The sequence below is a fragment of the Stenella coeruleoalba genome (genome assembly GCF_951394435.1).
Source record: "Stenella coeruleoalba genome assembly, chromosome: 19".
NCBI lineage: Eukaryota > Metazoa > Chordata > Mammalia > Artiodactyla > Delphinidae > Stenella > Stenella coeruleoalba.
This window is the reverse complement of record NC_137165.1, coordinates 35,946,413-35,965,757: the sequence shown is the minus strand read 5'-3', so window position 1 is coordinate 35,965,757 and position 19,345 is coordinate 35,946,413. Positions and strand designations below refer to the sequence as shown.

The 19,345-nt window shown below is 57.2% G+C and overlaps 2 protein-coding genes and 2 pseudogenes across 4 annotated transcripts; all 4 read right to left on the bottom strand.

Annotated features, from left to right (window-relative positions):
• Nucleotides 1-123: 123 nt before the first annotated feature.
• On the bottom strand, nucleotides 124-2,061 carry LOC307177776 (uncharacterized protein; the record flags this gene model as incomplete). Its single annotated transcript, XM_079905211.1, has 1 exon — nucleotides 124-2,061. One exon carries the CDS (start codon nucleotides 2,059-2,061, stop codon nucleotides 124-126), a length of 1,938 nt encoding a protein of 645 aa, XP_079761337.1.
• Nucleotides 2,062-2,536: 475 nt separating this feature from the next.
• On the bottom strand, nucleotides 2,537-5,470 carry LOC307177864 (uncharacterized protein SPEM2-like). Its single transcript, XM_079905318.1, is given in 5 exon segments — nucleotides 2,537-3,813; nucleotides 3,817-4,349; nucleotides 4,352-4,975; nucleotides 5,109-5,166; nucleotides 5,330-5,470. Coding segments are annotated over 5 exon segments (1,443 nt in total). The 5' UTR covers nucleotides 5,468-5,470; the 3' UTR covers nucleotides 2,537-3,723.
• Nucleotides 5,471-7,131: 1,661 nt separating this feature from the next.
• LOC307177672 (spermatid maturation protein 1-like) lies at nucleotides 7,132-8,795 on the bottom strand (annotated as a pseudogene). Its single transcript has 3 exons — nucleotides 8,652-8,795; nucleotides 8,495-8,552; nucleotides 7,132-8,295 (listed from the first exon to the last, which is right to left on the bottom strand). The product of its transcript is annotated as a spermatid maturation protein 1-like (transcript).
• Nucleotides 8,796-11,377: 2,582 nt separating this feature from the next.
• LOC307177500 (neuroligin-2-like) lies at nucleotides 11,378-14,830 on the bottom strand (annotated as a pseudogene). Its single transcript has 5 exons — nucleotides 14,698-14,830; nucleotides 14,343-14,528; nucleotides 14,028-14,220; nucleotides 13,067-13,662; nucleotides 11,378-12,276 (listed from the first exon to the last, which is right to left on the bottom strand). The product of its transcript is annotated as a neuroligin-2-like (transcript).
• Between the last annotated feature and the right edge of the window lie 4,515 nt (nucleotides 14,831-19,345).

The following is a 19,345-nucleotide window of genomic DNA, read 5'->3' as shown; positions in this document are numbered from 1 at the left end:
CTCATGCATATCTGTCCCCTCTTTTTCTAAGTTGCTCTGAGCACACTGATATCCCCACTCCTTGATGGTCTCCGGTGAGTTGTTGGAGGTCTCTCGGTGAAGGCGCCTGGGAGACAGAGCTTCTCACTTGTCCCTGCCTGCTCTGAACTGTCTCTGGCGGGCGTCAAAGACCACATGCCCGAGCCGGGTGCCTGACGGGTGGTAGGGCTTCCAGCTGGTTTTGGGAGGCGTAGACATCTGGCGATGATTCTGGCAGGCTGGAGGAACTGTATCCTTGGGGTGGTACACCCAGCCTTGGCTGCCTGCTTGCTGGGAGGGTGATTGCAGCACAATCAGTACAGGTACCTCTGAGAAGGTTAGCAGGTCATTGTAGGCCACCTGAGCCCTGGGAGAGCGGCAGTTCTGCCTGGGTGGGACAGAAGTCCGTGGTATGTGCTGCCCTGCATCCTTGTGGAGGCCAGGATTTGGGATAAGGCATGAGTTGTTATGGAGGCCTGATCTCTGGGATAAGCCAGAGTATTGAGTAAGGGCTGGACCCTTATGGGGGCCAGGAAGCTTGTGGAGGCCTGGATCTTGAGCAAGGCCTGTGTTCTTGGGGAGGCCTGGGTCTTGGATAAGGCCTGGACTCTTGTGGGTGCCTGGGTTTGTGGTAAGGCCTGGGTTTCTGGAAACTCTGCAGACTTTGGAAAGGCCTGGGGTCCTTGGGAGGACAGAGCCTTGGTTGAGGTCTAGACTCTCATGAAGTTCAGGGGGTTGGGCCTGGCTTGGGGTTTGGGAAGTAGTGGATAACTGGGGAGGGATGGGGCCCTGGGAAGAGAGGACAGACTGAGAAGACTTGGAGGTTGGGGGCAAGGTGGGGGGTTGCATTAAGGTGGAGGGCTTCTGGTGGTTGCTGTGTTGATGAAGGACCCAGGATCTGGGAGAAACAAGAGGCAGATAAAGAGTGCATGGTGGAGGCATGGTGCATGGTGACCTCTGGGCACTGTTTTGAGAATGGAAGTAAGGTTGGGAAGGTACAGCATCCTTGGAGTACAGGAATGTGGGGTAGACTGGAGTCTGGGGGTTCGTGTTTCTCTTCTCAGACCTGCAAGGATGGAAGCTGCAGTAAGGGAAGGTCTTGGACTGTACAAATTTGTCTTTGGAATCATTTGAGATCTTCCATTCCATATTCCCCAACTCCGGGTAACCCAGTATGGATCCTGTGGAGGGCTTAGCACTGTCCCCACTACATTGCTTGAGTGTTTGCTCTGCTGTACCAGAGCTCAGCAGACCATGCCTCTCTTGGGGCCTGGAGAGGGTACCCAAGTCCTTTCTGGAATACCCAGAGTTCTGAGGGGGACACACATGGAATAAGTTCTGCTTTACCCTGCGGGCATCACAGACTACATGGCCGGAGGAGAGGCCTTGGCTGAAGGCAGACAAGGTAGAGGAAATAGAACCTAGGATGGGGGTAGGGGTGGTGGAAGGGACTGGAGTGGTCATCAGGGCCATGACCAGCGCTGGGACAGAGGTTGTGGCAGAGATCGGGACAGGGGCTGGTGTAGGGGCGAGGGCAGGAGTAGTAGCAGGGGCAGCAGTTGGGGGAGGGACCAGAGTGTTGGCATGGGTATAGGTCAGATGAGCATGGGTCAGGCTGCAGACAGAAGTGTGGCCCAGGGATTGGGCTGAGGCAGGTGAGGGGGCCTGGGCTTGGGCCTGGGCTGGAGTATGGGCTGAAGTATGCTCAGGGCCATGGACCTGGGCAGGGCTGTGCTCAGGGGTGAGGGCTGGGGAGGGGGTCTGGGCCTGGGGGGTGGTGTGCTCAGGGGGGTGGAATGTGGAGCAAGTCTGGACCTGAGGTGGGGCGTGCTCAGAGGCGTGGGTGGAGGAGAAGGTCTGGGCTTTGGCAGGAGTGTTCCCAGTGGGGTGCACTAGGGAGAAGGCCTGGGCCCGGGCGGAAGTGTGCTCATGGGCGTGGCCTCGGGAGCAGGTCTCCGACGGGGGGGGGGGGGGGGGGGGGAGGGGTGTGTGTGTGCTCAGTGGGGTGGGCTGAGGAGAAGGTCTGGGCCTTCGCAGGAGCATGCGCAGGGGGCTGAACTGGGGGGCGGGTCTGGGCCCGGGCTGGGGCCTGGGCTGGGTCAGAGTCTGGGGTCTTAGTCTTGCTCTCTTGGGGCAGGCGGAGTGGAAACACGTCCACCTTGCTCATCCTGCGGAACTTGGAAGATGTCTCTTACCTGGAGTAAAAGTTGGCTTGGGACTTTAAGGCTGTGACTGCAGGGGCCTCCGCAGCTCTCACTACCCGCTCCTTCCACAGTCTCCGTGGAACCTGCGTGGAAGCCCCAGCCCGTCCACACTGAGGCGGCATCCGGCAGTACTTAGAAGCCTTCTCATCTTTTTTGTCTCGTATCCAGGAGTCAGGGTGGTTTGGCTGCCCGAGCAGGAAGCTTGGGCGATGGCGGAGGCGGGAAGAAACTCTTGAGCGCGGTTTCTTGGGATCCACGCAGCAGCGCCTGCGCATGCGATGGCTGTCTACACAGCTGGCTTGCTTGTCTGCGGGGAAAGGCGAGATGGGTCAGGGCCTGGGTTCATGAGGGGCTGAGAATCAAGGCAGGGATAGAAGAAAGGGGACAGGCCCACATCCCATGAGCCCACGCTGGCGCCCACTCACCTTTGGGGAAAATTCGATTGAAGAGTGCCCGCAAGAATCTCTTCAGATGCCTCCAGAGCTGAGGGAAGAAGGGGAGGGGGGAGGCCAGGAGCAGGGTTAGCCCTGAAATCCAACCCTTGTCCGGCCACACCCCAGCAGCCCCCTCACCTCGGCCCCTTCAAGACCCCAGGGCTCCCCCAACCCCGCTGCCCAGATCCTGCCCTGACCATAGTCACCACGTTGATCCCCACGATGAAGAAGATCAGGCTGAGCAGCAGCAGAGGAATTAAGTCTTCTTGGTCCTGGCATTTCCTGGGTTTGGGGCTAGGGGCCGGCTCGGCTGTGTAGCAGGTTCCCTCACCCATGGCCGGGGGTCCCAGGACTGCCTGGGCCCCCTGCCCTCCACTTTTAACTGGGAGTCAGACTGGGTCATAATGGGGCAGGTGGTGAGGTCACAGTGAGGGAGGGGCATTCCCTGGTTACCAGGGTGAGGTAAGCTGAGCCTGGACAGTCAAACAGGGCCTGTAGGCCGGCACACCTCCCCTCGAGCGGTCAATCATTCGCTCACCGCCCGCTGACTCACTTGTTCAAATGACACATTCCATCTCTTGGCCCCTCCTGAGACTAGGAAGACCTTGGCCTCAGAGCCCTGCGGAAGGCCTGGCTGGAGTCCAGAGCCTCAGCCTTCTTCATGCCCTTCACTGGGCGTGGAGCTGGACCTGCCCAGATGTGGAACCTCCCAGTTTGGAAGCAGCTTCTTGTATGAGGCTCTTTGGGGACAGGGACAGCTGAGACACAGAGGAGGTGCCCAGAGACCAGGGGTTTGGAGTCTGCAGCTGCAGATGTACTTAGTGCATGGTATAGGACCGGGAGGGGCCTGCTGGCAGGACTGTGGCCACTAAACTAAGGGGACCCTCAGGCCAAGAAGGGGACACTGGCTTCTTATTGCAGGAAGCCAAGGGCAGGGACCCAGGCTGGCAGAAGGAGTGGTGCTTCCAAGCCACAGACTACCAGTGTTTCCTGGACTCTGGCGCTCTTTGTTCCTCTCTCCATGCCCTGCCGCTCCCGCCCCCGCCCCCGCCCCCATTTGCTGCTGGTCAGTTCATTTTCCCAGTCTGGCTCCCGTGCAGAGAGGGCCTCGAGGCCGAGGTGGAAGGTAGCAGCGAGTTGGCCCGCGCTTGGCCCTCCTACACTTGCCGCTTCAGCACCAGGCTGTCATACACCTGGTAGTTGGCATTGCCCCCCGGGTTCCAGCTGAGTGGCATGAAGGTGGGTGGGGGTGGAGGGTGCTCGGTAGCCTGGACGTCGGGCAGGGACTGGAAGGGGCGGAGGAGCAGTGCTGAGCTGGGAGCCGGGGCCCGCTTGTACGAGGCCTCTGCCAGCACCATGAGGGAGGCGGAGGTGGCCAGAGGGCGCCGCACGGGCAGCATCTCGGCCCATTCGGCCGCCCGGCGCCGCACCTCGTGGGGATCCCGGGAGTAGTTCAAGTGTCCCGTGGACGGGTGCGGGCTGCGGTTGGGTTGGCTGTGAGCACAGCAGGGGAGGCTCCGTCCGTGGGCCGGTGGCGAGTTGCGCTGCCAGGCTTCGGGCCGGCAGCCCCGAGGCACCAGAGCGGATGGAGGCCCAGAGCCCTCCAGACCACGCCGCCGCTGATCCCAGGAGTCATACGGGAGCTGGCCCCTTGAGGGGTAAGTGCTGTGCCCCCCAGGGACCCACGAGGGGCTGGGGGCAGCCGTCGGGGAGGTGGTGGAGACGAGGTCCACTGGTCAGCCTCCACGTTGCTCCAGATGCGGGTTGGTGAGCAGGGGGCCCCGAAGGACTGCAGCCTTAGCTCGGACTTGGCCTCCACACGCTTGGCCATGCGGCGCAGCTCGGGCGACAGGTAGAGACAGGGTGGTGGCAGACTGGCCAGGATCCCACCCTGGCGGCCCCAGAGACCCACGTTGGAGGGCAGGCCCATCTGCTGGTAGAGCCCTCCCCAGCACCCCCACGGGTACTTGGGTTGTGGGAAGGAAAGATCCTCCTCCTCCTCCAGGTAGGAGTCCGGGTCCTCCCGATCAAAGGAGGGCATCGGCCGCAGCTGTGACATCCCGTGGCTGCGATGCGGCCTACGGAAGCCTGAGCGGCTGTAGGGGAATTGTCTGCGGTTCTTCGGCCTCCGCTGGTGGCTGCAGGGGCGGCGGCTGCAGCTGCGGCTACAGTTGCGGAGATGATGGTAGGAGGACAGGGAGTAGCAAGCGGGCCGGGCCATCTTCACTTCCACAGGGTCCAGGGTGCAGTGGATGTGGACGTCTTGGGCCTTGGCAGGAGGATGTTTGGGGGAACTTTCACAAGCCTGTGAGATTTCATCTGGCGGAGGCGAGAGTCCGTGAGGGCAGGGCAACTGTCAGAAGAGTTCAGGGTTAGGAACCTGGGGGCCTGGGTTTCTAGGGCCCTGGGAGTAGCAGGGGTGTGGTGCCCCCTACCTGTCTTCCATACTTACTTTTCTGATTAATCCAATAGATGGTCTTGTCTAAGGCATTCTGGAGCCCATGCCATACCTGGGGTGGGGTGGGGTGGGGTGGGTGAAAATGAAGGCCAGGCTCTCCACCCTCACCCCCCCGTCCCAGCCAAGACCGTTCCTGCAGACGGAGGTGCAGGCTGCAGCTGGTTCCCACCCTCAGGCCTCTTCACCCCTACTGGTGGTCCCCAACCATCGCTGACCATGGTTGCCATGCTGATCCCAATGCTGACAAGAACGACAAGGCCCAGCAGCAGGAGCAGGAAGTCCTCCGCATTCTGGGTACTTTCTTGGTATTGATGGCAGCACCCCAGGTTGTCATACCAGAGCCGGTTTTCCATGGTGGGGGGGTCCTAGGGCCACCTGGGCCGCGGGCCGCCCCCCACCACCACCGGCCCTGACCCACAGTGCACTCACGTCAGGACCTGCGGACACCCACCAACAGGTGAGGGAGCATGGTCATAATGGGGCACGTTGCAGGGAGTCACGATGCCGAGATGGCCAATCTTTCATCCACTCAGCTGGCCCTTTATGTGGCCATCTCTGCCCTCGGCTCCCACTACATGGAGCCTAGTCCCCAGAGTTCAGTCGGTCCTTCTGTCTCCATGGGACCTTGCTTAACTTGATGTGCAAGCATGGTTGCTACAGATGAGAGACAGTCTTCATAGGGACTGAATCATGCATAAAGGATTTCCTCCGTTTCATTGTTCGAGACATTATAGCAGCTTATGTAGCCTGTTGTTATTCTCCACCCACGCCTGCTTGGGGCCAGCAGCGAGGGTGACTAGATGGATGAGTGACAGTAAGAGTCCCCTCTGGGGTCGCCCCACTGCACCATCCCCTCCTTGTCCTGCTGATTTCCCTGTCATAACCCCTCTAGTACCCACCGTACCCACCCCTTCCTGCCAGGGATTGCAGCCTTAGGTGTTGGTGGTCACTGGCCCCTTTAGTTCAGAGCAAGGGTTTGCTGCCTTTGCCAGAGACCACCCCAAACCATGGTTTCTTTCCTTCCTAACCAACTTCCCTCCCACTGAGCCAACCCTCCGAGTTGAAAAACGGTTAGCTGCTGTCTTAAGAAAACCACATGAAATTCACAAAGCACAAAATAGATGTAGTTGTTGATATGACAAACGGAATCTACTGTTATCAACCGGTTTCATTGCTGGGGTCTGTGAAAGTGGTACCTGGGGAACCTCAAGTCATTTTCTTTGCACAATGAACATCTCAACAGATATAGAGGAACAGGGAGTTCCCGGGATGTCCGGTGATTAGGACTACACGCTTTCATTGTTGAGGGCCCCAGTTCAATCCCTGGTCAGGGAACTAAGATCCTGCAAACCACACTGCATGGCCAAAAAGAAAAAAAAGAGAGAAAGAAATAGAAAGAGCCAGTGGGCATTTTCCATCAAGACTCCAAACACACAGCAGGTGCTCAATATAGACCCACTTAATGGAATCAGCTTAAAATGATCGATAACGTTAGTCAAATGAAAATGAACAGAGAAGCAGGGTGATTCATAAAAGGCCCATCTGCTCACATTCCAGGAACCCATCTGGTATGGAAGGTGAGGTCTAGTCCCTTCGACCTGGCTCCTTGTTCCCAGGTTGTGTGCGTGTGTGTGATCCCAAGTGTCTAGAAGTAGGTAGGGCCTGGGTTTCCCTGCTGTCCAGTGGATGCAATATCCTGATGAGTTTACATGGGAAACTGAGGAAGGCGGGAGGAGACTCTGATGGGCCAGTAGCAATGGGAATCTACCTGTGGGAGCAGGGGGACGGAGCGTCTGAGGCCATGAAGTTGATCCTTGGTGTCCGCGTGACCATGAATAAGTCACTTGGCGTCTCTGAGCCTCAGTCTCCTCATTTGTGACATGGAAGTGCTAATCAGAGGAGTGAGGGCACACAGGGCTGTGTGGAGGCAGCCCTTGAGAGTGTCCTCAATATTTTATCCTCTGCTCCAAGCCTTCTCGAGTATACAGGAGCTTCGGGTTCTGACTGGGGAACTGTGAGGGCCTGGGTACCCTCACTCTCAGCCATCCCTCCCCAAAGAAACCAGGGCTTCAGAGGGACCACACCTCACCTGTAGTTACAGCCTAAACCTGGGCTCTGGTAGGAGCTGGACCTCTGAGAGACTGAGGCCATGGGGATGAGGGTCTCCACTCAAGGGCAGTACTGCCTGGGGATCTGGAGTGGGATTTGGGGGGCTTCCCTGGGCACTAAAGAACAGAGTAGAGGCAGGTGGGAGGCTTGGAACCAAGAAGGGCCTGGGAAAGGGCTGAGGACAGGGCCTGGTGAGGCCAAGAGGTTGATGAGGGTCCTCAGGGCTCTCTAGGCCCTGTTGCCAGGGAGATCATTTCCTTAGCAACCAGGCTTCTGGGTGCTGTGTGGGCCCTGGCACCCCCCACACCACCACAAACCACCTCCTCTCTTCTTTTTATTCTTCTCCCAGTCACCTCTCTGCCAGGGAACGGTATACCTAGGCCTTTCCCGTCCCCTCAGCCATGCTGGATCCAGAGACCGGGGGGTAACAGTGGGACAGGGCCTCCACCTCCCTGGTCAGCTCCCACAGCTGCCGCCTCACGTCTCTGGCATTATAGGCTTTGCGCCCTGAGGAGTGGCGCCGGGGGATGTCTGCGACGTGGGCTGGGCCCAGGATGGGTGGCTGGGCTGGCGAGCACTGCTCCTGTTCTGCCTGGGGCACCCCCCAACCGTTCTTGTGTCTCAGGGCCTGAGGGCTGTGGGGCGGGGGTTCATAGGGTACGCGTAGGCCTGTAGGCCCAGCTCTGACTGCCTCTCTTTTGAGCGGCCTTCCCTCTACAGTTTGCTGGAAGCGGATGGTCTGGGTAGGTGGCTCCACGGCATCCTGGGCCCAGGGAGTCCAGAACCCCTGGGTGGACTGAAAGCCTTCCCAGTCCTTGGGGCAATTCCAGTTGTGGGGGCAGATTGTTGTGTGCTGACGTGGGGGCTTCTCGTCATCGCTGTCAGTTGTCAGGGGCCCAGGCTACGGGGCGGTGGGCGCGGCGTGCTGAAGAGTCTCGACGGCGACGGCGGCGAGTGGGTGGGGGGGACACGGTCATTTTCACAGGGTCCATGGTGCACCGAAGGCAGACTGCAGGGGCGCTCTGCTTCGGGGGCTGGGTCTGCTTTCCAGGTGAGCATAACTTAGAAGCTTCTGTGGATCGGGGACAGGTGAGAGGCTGGTGGGGAGCCTGGCTCCTCCAGGGATGGAGAGGCAGGTTGCAGGAAGAGAAGCTGCATAGTTATGGTGTCTGAGCAGGGAGAGCGGGAGGGGAAGGGGCCCACTTAATGTCAGGGCTAGAACACCTGGTTTCTGTCTTTCCTATTCCCCAACCTCCCCATCCTCCACTTACCTTTCTCACAAATAACATGAAACACTTGGTGTAAGAAGCCACGGAGTCTGCGCCAGAACTAGGTGGGGGAGGACACAGTGACTCCAGGCAGGCCCCCGCCACCCGGCCTGCCCCCCAGCCATCCTGCCAGCACCCTCCCACCCGGCCCCATCCTGACCAGTGTCACCATATTGATGCCAATGTTAACGCAGATGATGAGGTCCAGCAGCAACAGGATGGAGTTGCCCAGGTCCTGGCAGTTGTTGGTGCTGGGGCTGTGACACAAGGCCCACCCGGGCCGGGGCCACTCAGCCGTGGCCATGGGGGTCCCTAGGGCCCCAACCTACTGTGCCCACAGTACCACTGGCCGCCTTCCTGTCCCAGAGGCTCCTGGGGATAAGTGGGTCACAATGATGTGGGGCTCTCCCTCAAAATGTGCCAAGAGGGAGAGTCCTGGGCCTGTGTTTGACCCTCCAGCCTGGGCCAGGGCTTAGCAGAGGCCAAACCCTTCACCTTGCATGTCTCTCCTGTAGCCAGCCACCTGCACCAGCCCATAGGCCCTCTGGCCTGTTTGGTGTCTGTCCCCATCAGCCCCTGCCTGGTCCTCTACACCAGGCTCTGACCTCTGCACAGACACTGGTCCTGATCTTAACTCCCCGAACAACCCCGTTACCAATGACAACCTCACCCCAGCACCCACTCCCCCTTTCTCTCTGACCTCAGAGCTGTTCACTGGCAAGGGCTGTGGGCTCGGACCCCCTCCTCCTCTCTCACTGGCAGAGTCACTTTTCCAAGGTTTGTTTCTTTAGAGCCCCACCCCTACCTCCCAACATAACAGCAGGCAAAACCAACAGTTAAACTTTTATATTTACAATATTCTCTTCATCTTTTGCCAGGTTTAAAAATGTGTACAGAGCCGCGAAGGGTTGGGGTGGGGACACGGGATTGTCAAGGAATTGTTCTGGGGACAGGGGCTGGGCATTGGAGTCTGTGGCTGAATCATGGGGTCCCCCAGCCCCCCTCCCATGCCCCAGTTTAGGGGGCATCTGTCTACAGGGTTCAGGGCCCAGGTCCCTAGCATTTAGAAGGCAGGGCTGTTTGGAAAGGAGCTAGATCAGGCAGGGGAAGGGGTGGGAAAAGAACTAAGTTTCCATGGGTGGAGGTGGGGGCAGAAGGGACAGTCAGGAGGCAAAGTTCTGGGGAGCCAAGACCAGGGATTTGGGGGTCAGTGGAAAACAGCACTCCACCCCCTATTCAAATTTGGCACCAATGAACCCACAAAATGCCAGCAGATGAGTATTGGCTCCTTCTCGGCTGGTGTCCCTTGAAACCCTTCCCGACATTGCTCCTTTCCCCAGAGGCCCAAACCGTTTCTCTTTGGGCAGTCACCTTACACACATCCTTTCAAATCAAATTCTTCCTGCTGGTGTCTGCCCAAGCGCCATGCCCCACTGCCCCCTCCATCTGTTCCTCAGTACAGCTGACCCCGTTCTCTCCCCCAACCTGTCCGGGGAAGCCTTTCTCCCCTGCTCTCCTCCCCTCCCCCCTCCACTGCTCCTTTCCTTCAGCCCTGGGGGCCCAGGGGAGAGGGGGCAGGTCAAAGGAGGGGGTGGGCAGCTGAGGGGAGAAGCTGGCTTGAGACCAGGAAGGGATGGCTTCAGAGGGGGACGGCGAAGGGGGGAGGGAAAACAGGGGCAGAGAGGGAGGGATGAGACATGGCGAGAAGAGGGACGCAGGCGGGACCCCTTTAGCTGCCACCTCCCCCTCTCCTGTATCCTACCTGCCCTGGCCCAGGGCTGAGGAATCCTTGGCACGTTTCGGGGGGTCTTCGCCCCTCAAACCCACCTCAGCAGTTTGGCATGGATGAGCGATGGTCTGAGGACTGAGGGAAGGGCTGCCCTCAGACCGCGGTGAGGGCTTTGGTCAAACATGCATGGCCTCTGTGGGTGGCAGGTGCCACACAGCCCCCCACCCCCCCAACTATAGGGGAAAGAAGGGCAGAGCTTAGGGTCTGTTCATCTCCTCAGGGTTTGTCCCTCCCCCTCAGCTTCTGTCAGTTTGAAGTCCTTTCACACCTGCTGTGCGAGAAGTTAAGTGCTGGGCCTGAGGCCCTAAGATGCAGGGAAGTGCTGGAGAGAAAGGGGCCGTCTGCATGGGAAAACGTACACCCACATGCAAGAACGTGTTTCCACTCAGAAATGCATCCTGGACCCAGGGGAAGACAAGTTCCCAGGCAGCACAGGGATGCAAGATCTCCTCCCTTCCCCGTGGCAGGGAATGTGTGTCTGTCATCTGTAGAAGGCGAGGCCTGCCGGGGGGAGACCGTGCTTCACCTCACTTGTGCCACGGGGGGGATACACATGCTTCGCTGGGGCGGGGGGGCTGTGATTTCCTCGCTACTTCCCAGGCACCACCCTGCGTCGTCCGGTGGCCAAGGGTCGCTGTTTGTGAACACACCACTTCCAGGGTCTCCAGGGGGTGGGAGGAGGGAGGAGGTGGGGGCACAAATCCCCACAGAAATTCTTTGAGGGAGCCAACAGGTGTCCAGGGCGGCAAAAAAAAAAAAAAAAAACACCTCACCCTGCACATGGTTTCTCACCCCCTCATGAGAAAGCACACCTCCACGTGGGAAAATACTTCCACGTCTCCACACACCGAAGACGGGTGTCCAGACGACGGAGGGGGAAAAACACCCCCCCAGTTGTTCAAAGGCCCAGGTCCAGAGAAGAGAACGGGCCACTCCGCGCGGGAGAAGCACACACATCCCGGCGAGGAAACCCATGTCCACCTAAAGCTCCTCGATGTGTCACAGCTCCACACGACAAAGGCCTGTCGCCAAGTCCTCCTCCCTGCCTTCTGAGCTGGCCGGGAGGGCCAGGGAGGGGGGCTTCCCCGAGCCGCCCCCTATACCCGAGTGGTGGAGTGGGGATGGGGGAGCGTGTTGTTGTGGCTGGTAGAGGTGGGGGGAGGCGGGGGGAAGGGCCCAAAGGGATGGAAGGAGGGGGCGGCGGGGGAGGGGGTGGCCCCAGGCCGCTGGGCAGCAGGGTCAGGGCCCCGGGGGCCAAGAGTGGCAAATCGTCCGGCGCCCGGCGCAGGGCCAGGGTGTAGTCGGGCGGGCAGGCGGGCGCAGGGCCTCCGCAGGTTCCGCCCCGACGCCCCGCCCCGCTTCAGCTGCAGCGACACCAGCTCCTCCTCGGGTGGCAGCTCACGGCCGGCAGCAGGGAGCAGGGTGCCCCCGCCGGGCACGCCGGTGCCCGAGCCGCCGGGGCGGGGTGGGTGGGGAGGCTGAGTCGCCTGCACCGCAGCTCCTGCCGCCGGTCCCGCTTGTAGTAGAGGGCGGCGAAGGCAAGGATGTTGAGGAAGAGGAGGGAGGCGCCCACGGCCACGGTGACGCTGAGCTCCGTGGAGTAGTCTCGGGAGTCCCCGGGGAAGCGGTCGTAGGCCCGGGGGCCCGGCTCGGGCTTGGGCTCGGGCGGCAGGGTGGCCGGAGGCGGGGGGGGGGGGGGGGGGGGGGGCGAGTGCCGGGGGCACCAGGGGGCGGGCGCGGCGGCCAGCGCGTGGCGTAGGGAGGGAGGCGCGTGGTGGTGGTGAAGAGCTCCGTGTGCAGGTTGTGCAGGTGCGGCACGAGCTCCAGCCAGAAGGCCACCTTGTTGGCGCGGTAGTTGTCGTGCACGCGCGGCTTCAAGCCCATGTGCAGGTACTGCTTCTCCTTGCTGTTGAACTTGCTTCACACCACCTCCTCGAAGCGGTTGGGCTTGGTGTGGATAAACTTGGTGTCCTGTGGCACCGGCTGGCTGGGGTCGCTGTGGACACAGGGGGGCAGGGAAAGGAGGAGTAAGGTGAGGCTCCCATGAAAGGCAGGGGTGGGGGCGTGCTATGGGAGGAATGGGGAGAGAGATGGACAGAGATGCAGAGAGCTGGGGAGATGGGAAGAGAGACAGAGACGGATACGAAGAGACAGAGAAACTGCCAGAGACGGACGGACAGACAGACAAATAGCGATGAAGCCAGACTGCCAGAGACAGTCTGAGATGAGGACAGAGGGGCAGAGAGGGCAGAGACAGACCACCAGTGACAGAGGCAGAGTCTGAGACTGAATGAGATAGAGACATGGAAACAGAGACACAAAAGGACATGAGAGACAGCCAGGGGGAAACCAGTGAGTACAGAGAAACCAGATCAAAGCAAGCAGAGATATCAATAGATTTCAAGAGAGAGAGGCGGAGACAGCAATAGACAGACAGACACAAACCCTCACACACACTCAGATACACAGATGGGAGCACTCAGAGGGCCGAGCTCTGGGAGGAGGAGAGAGCTGGGTGGGCAAGGGAGGGAAGGAGAGACAGACACGGAGCCAAAGGCACCAAGTGAGCCCGCCCCCCAGAAAAGACAGGGACCTCCCTGTCCAACTCTTCTGCGTCTCCAACACACACGGAGGAGCTGTCTGGCAGGTGTCTGAGTCGAGAAGGCAAGAGTGCCTTGATGGAGGAATGATGGCCGTGTGAAGGAGAGGGAGAGAAGGGGCTGAGGAAGGAGGCGGTATGTGCCCTGACCTGCAGGGATGCCCGACCCAGCCCCTCTGGCCCTCACCCGGTCTTGGCGAAGTTGGTCCAGTAGGTCATGACCACGGCGCGGAGCATGACATCATTCTTGGAGAAGTTGCAGGGGAAGAGGTCGGTGGCACCCACCATGGGCACACCAAAGACATAGGGTAGCTCATCCCCGTGTGCTGCATCTGCCCACTCGGGCCGGCTGTCAGCCTGCAGTGGTGGTAGAAGGTGTAAGAGTAGACAGGGGACTGGTGGTCAGCGTGCAACTTGGCGGTGGCCACAGCCGGTGCCACCCACTGGTGGCTGGTAAAGAGCGCCAGCAGGGTCTTGCGCCACATCTCGCCATTGTCCCTGTCGGCCCAGTCCATGTACATAAACTTGATGGTTTCCCGCAGCACATCCTTGCCCTCCGGGTAGCCATACAGGTTGTCCACAAAGTTGGAGACGGTGAAGTCGAAGGCGCTGGCGGACACGCCGTCCTCGCTCTCCGCCGAGTCCTCCACGGACTTGAGGCCCTCTCCCTGGTTGACACCGATGAGCATGTCATAGTTGAGGAATTCTCCCTGCTGCATGAGGATCTCAGGGTCATCGGGGACCACGTCACCGTCCACCACGGGCCCAAAGGCGATATGGTAGCTGGGGAGAAGCGGTCAAGGTCGCATCACCTGTTCACCGGCCTCCTCTCAGCTCACAGCCTGCTGAGTCCTCTGCTCAGAAGACCCCTCTCCCCTAGTTAAAACCTTCTGAGCCCTTCAGGGTACTTGGCCTCTCGGGAAGTCCTCCCTCAAGCACTTCATGGAGCCTCGTGCACACTGGCTCTGTTTAGGCACCTCCGCCTAGGGAAGGCTTCTGGGAGAAGGCAGGGCCCCGGGAGGGCCTTGAAGTCCACCTCTCCTGGCTAAATGGAATGCTTGTGGCCTGTGGGCACCTCTCACCCTCAACCTCCTTGGAACCAGCAAGGAGAATGGAGGCCTGGACCTGGCCCTCTCCCACCCCCATACCGGGCGGGCTGTATGTCCTTGTCCACCAGCTCCCGAGAAGGCTTCCGGCGCAGACACTCCACGGCCTTGGCTCTGTCCTCCCGGTCACAGCCCACCTTGGCCGCCAGCAGCCGCATGTACTTGAGCGGCTGATAGTTGACAGACCAGCTAGAAATAGCAGTGCCACTCTGGGCGATGGCCTTCTGGAACAGCCCTGGTGGGACAGGCAGGCTTCAGGCTGGGCTGTATCAGCCTGAGGGAGGAGAAGGGAGACCTGGTGGGGTTGGGGGTGTGAGAAAGGGGACAAGAGGGACAGGCTGAGGAGGTGGCTGGTACCTTCCGAATGGTGGGAGAGGATCAGAAGGTTGACACAGGAGGCCCCTGCCCCAGATCCGAAGACAGTGATGCGCTCGGGGTCGCCCCCAAAGTGGGCAATGTTCTCACTGAGCCAGCGCAGGGCCTGGATCTGGTCCACGAGCCCGCAGTTGCCTTTTGCAGCCTGCTCCCCAGTGCTGAGAAAACCTGGGGGTAGAGGAAGAAAGGGCGCTTCCTGGGGGTGTCACAGCACCCTTGCCCTCTTTCTGGGCAGCTCAGTCCAACCCAGAAGCCATTCTGCTTCTGCTGGGTTTAGAGGAGCCCTGCCGGCGGGCCCTCCTCCCAGACTCCAGCCCCTAGAGTTGGCTGCCCACACTCACCCCAAGCCGGTAGTTGAGTGTGGCTACAATGACGTTGCCGTAGGTGGCCAGGACAGAGCCATCGAACATGTTCCCGGTGCCCTCCATGTAGGAGCCACCATGCAGGAACAGCATCACCGGCTTCTTCCCGGAGTCCCGGATATCTGCGTGGGGAGGGGGCGGGTCGGTGGGCCGGGGGGTGGGGGACAAGGACACAGTCAGACCAGAAGCAGCACCGCCCAGCTCCCAGGCCTGCTGAGTTCCAGCCCTGAGCTCAGGGGACATGTCACTCCCATCCCTGGGGGGAAAGACCGGATTCCCCTCCCTCCCTCCCCAGCTGGCCCTGGCAGAAGATCCCACCCCACCTCCTGCCGGTGTGCCCTACAGCACTTCTCCCCATGCCTGGCAGACCTTCCAAGAAGCCTAGCAGAGGCAGGGCTGGGGGCTGGCCCTCCTCAGGGCATCTGCTGGACCCAGGGGAACCCTCCCCCCCCACACACACACACAGCAAACCTCCTTCCTGCTCCTAGGAAGAGCGAGCTCCCAAGGCTGCCACTGGAGCTAGAGATCCTGGGAGGGTCCTGGCGTTTCGTGGGCCTCAGCTCCACAGGGTAGCCTGGTCTGTGGGTGAGGAGGTGCCAGGCCCTAGGGTCCCTGGGGGCTTGGTCTCCTCCCCACCCTAATTCCTTTCTAGGTCGCCTCCCCAGTTACCATGGCAACCCCCAGCTTAATTACTGTGGCCGGAGGCGGCAGGGTGGGAAATAGCCTGCCTAATGAAGCCAGGGTGCAGCTCTAGTCTCGGACCCCCCAAACTGGCCTAAGTCCTGAGTTCTGGACCCTTCTCTTGCCATGTCCCCAAAGGATCCCATGATCACTCCCATATGTAGAAGGCCCCTTGAGGGGTAACTAATTCCGGAAGAGGGTGGGAGTCTGAGAGCGCTTGCCGGGGTCCCTGCCCCTGCAGCTCCTCCACGATGCAGCCGCAGTGCCTGTGCTGGCGTCAACCCTGGCCTCCAGGCCCTCCTCTTTCTTGACACCTGCAATCTCTGACCAGCCTGGGCACTCGGGCAAATAAGATCCAGGCCTGGGCCTCCACAGCTGGTCCCCAGTGCCTCTGCCCGCCTCCCTCATGCCGCTAGGAACTTCCCTCCTGGCGGAAGGTCAACGAACACGTCACTGAGACACTCCCCTCCATCCCCCCACAGACAGCTTCCTGCCTCCTGTCTCTTAGGACCTTCTATGACAACTCCTTCCACCTGACTTTGGCCAGGAGCTCCTAGGTGGGCAGTGCCCTCTCTGTGTCCTCCCCCAATCCTGTTCTTCCCTTTGTTCCTGAACCTCCAGTGGCCTTCCAACAGTTCAGGCTGGTCTCCTTCCCTCCGAGGTCCTGTCCTAAACGTCCTCACTCCTCCCCTCTCCTCCCCACCCAGCACCTCCACTCCCAGCAAGGGGGGAGGGGGAGTCAGAAAGGGGAGGAGCAGGAAGGGGGGCTGGGGCGACAAGAATTCAAAACCAACAACAAAAAAGAGGATCAAGAAAGAAGAAAGAAAACAACAACAACCAAAAAACAAGAAGCTCTTGGGGCAGATTCAACAAGAAAAGAAAAAAACCCCAAAAAAACAAGAAACCAAAAAGATCCGTTTTTGGAAAAAAATAAAAAAGTTATTTGCACTTTTTCAAAATTTTGTGGTGAAACTTCAAGATATTGGGCCCTGTTTTCAACAATGTCCAAATTCTTTAATTTGCTTCAAATGTGTGTTTTCTGCATCGGACAGGCTTTGTTTTAGAAACTGTAGCAGGTTTCTGCTGTTTCGATTGTGTCATCCATTTGCCAACTTAAACTTGTTTTTTTCAAATGTTATTTTGTTCCAGATTAAAATTGTTTTTTCAAATGTTATATTTCCCAAGTTTCAAAACAGTCCGAATGTCTTGGGCTTCCCTGGTGGCGCAGTGGTTGAGAGTCCGCCTGCCGAGGCAGGGGACACAGGTTCGTGCCCCGGTCCGGGAATATCCCACATGCCGCGGAGCGGCTGGGCCCGTGAGCCATGGCCGCTGGGCCTGCGCGTCCGGAGCCTGTGCTCCGCAACGGGATTGCGGGGCCACAGCAGTGAGAGGCCGGCGTACCGCAAAAAAAAAAAAAAAAAAAAAAAAAAAAAAAGAAATAGCTTCCTTATTTTCAGCTATAATTTGTCTCTCTATAACTTCCACCTGCTGGGACTCACAAACAAATCTAATTGCTTTTGAACTAGCAGAACTATACTCTCATGACTCCCAAGGCTCATTGATGTTACTTGGTTGCTGATGACAACCATGATAGATACAAAGTTTTCTGAGAGTCTAGCTCCGTATGAACATCTGCTCCACATTTCCCCAAATTTCTCACTCATTCTCCTTTACAAGTTGCTCCTGAGCTATGATTTTACTAAGCTCTTCATGCTCTCAGACATAAACTGAGAGGAATGAGATTTTTTAAAAATTTATTTATTTTTTTTACCTGATGCTCTTGCTTTTCCTCTTGTTGCTTCAGTTCCACATCTGGCTTTGGTCTGAATGTTTGCCTTCTGTCACAGCCCCTGTTGCCCTTTGATATCCACCTGGGAGGAGTAGGAACTCTGCCAGACTCCCCTAGTCTTCATAACATTGACCCCTGAGGAAGGCTGATAAGGACTCAAGAAAAGCCTATGACGGCAGATTGGCAGGCCAGGGTCTGACCTCTGGGAGAGAATGAAGTCTTAGTGGGGAAATTCAGGGGTTTTCAAGTGAGGGGCCAAAGCTAAAACGTCCCTCCTCTAAAGGGCTGAGTGTTATTTCTATACATCATACAAGCATCTCCTGTCACAGTTAATTTCATTTCAAAGCTCTACATTTATTTTAGATTAAGCTGTCCTGTACATATCTATTATGAGCAATATTAACCTATTCTATCATCTTCCAAATCGTTTGTCCTATTCTATTCACTTTTATTCTCTTTTTCCTACTTTTCCTCTTTGTTGGACACAAGACCCAGCCTAGAAAAATACTCTTTGGTGAAGGTTTGACTACCCCTGGGTGAGAGGATTACAGATGATTTTTCATTGAATTTCTTTTCCTTTCCTTTTTTTCTTTAATTTTTCTGTATTTTCTAAATGGCCTACAATGAACATCAATTGTTTGCGTAATTAAAAAAAAACAAGTGAAAAAAAATAAACAGGTAAGAGACAGTTTTCTCTTTTGGGGATGCTGGTTAAACTGGAACAAGTGAATATTGGCCAGCAATTATTGATGATGATGATGAACCTATAAACGTTAACTTACAAGGAAAAAGGGTCTTTTCAGATGTGATTAAGAAAGGATGTTGAGATGAGGAAATTATTCTGGATTATCCATGTGGGCCCTAAATCCAATCACAAGTGTTCTCATAAGAATTCCGTAGAGGGACTTCCCTGGCGGTCCAGTGGTTAAGACTTCGCCTTCCAATGCAGGGGGTGTGGGTTCGATCCCTGGTCAGGGAGCTAAGACCCCACATGCCTCGCGGCCAAAAAACCAAAAACATAAAACAGAAGCAATATTGTAACAAATTCAATAAAGACTTGAAAAAGTGGTCCACATCAAAAAAAAATCTTAAAAAAAAAAAGAATGAGGTAGAGAGAGATTTGATACCTACCAAAGAGGAGGGGGCAATGTGACCACAGAGGCAGAGATCGGAGTGATGTGGCCGCAAGTGAGGGAATGCCGGCAGGCACAGGAAGCAGGAAGAGGCACAAAATGGATTCTGCCCTGGAGCGTCTGAGGGGAGCACAGCCCATGCTGACACCTTGATTTCTGCCCTCCTACGTCAAACTTCTGGCTGTGAGAGAATAAAATGTTATTGTTTTAAACAACCAAGGTTGTGGCAATTTGTTACTGCAGCCACAGGAAACTAACATACTTCTCTCCCCGTAAGTCAAACCATCAAACAACTCTTTGTTTCTACTCCAATTTGCTTATGCTGAAATGGCATTCTGAAATAGGTTTCTGAACACCCTCTCGGGTTTTTTTTTTTTAAACTGAGGTTACTGTTCCTATGGAGTTCTGCTTTGTTGGCATGACACTTTGTACCTGTCTGGCTCAAAAGTTATTTCCAGGATAGGAGGCAGAATACATACTATGACGAATAATCAGCACAGCAACATAGTAAACTGCAGAGGTCTGCTCTCAGCTTCAACTTTAACCCTTTTTCACTCACGTCATTTCCAAATTCAGCCTCACTTTTATTTCATTTTAAAATGTATGATTATTATTTCTTGGCTGTGCCACACGGCATTTGGGATCCTAGTTCCCCAACCAGGGATCAAACCCGCGCCCCCTGCAGTGGAAGCACAGAGTCTCAACTACTGGACCGCCAGGGAAGTCCCCAGTCTCATTTTTAGTTCTACTACCTACCTTAATTCTCAGCTTCACTCTCACACTGAAATCCTTCTGATATCACTTACTTTTAGAAAGATAAAAAGGACCGTCATGTACTGGACATATGCATTTGGGCACAAGGGACCAAGCTGGGAGTGTGGCACATGATACGGAACCTGAGATTACATGGCCAGTTAAGTGGAAGAGATGGCATGCAAAGCCAGGTCTGTTTAATACAAATGCCCCTACTCCTTCCACTGCCTTTCAAGTTTGGGATTCTGGATTGCTTTGGAGTCTTCA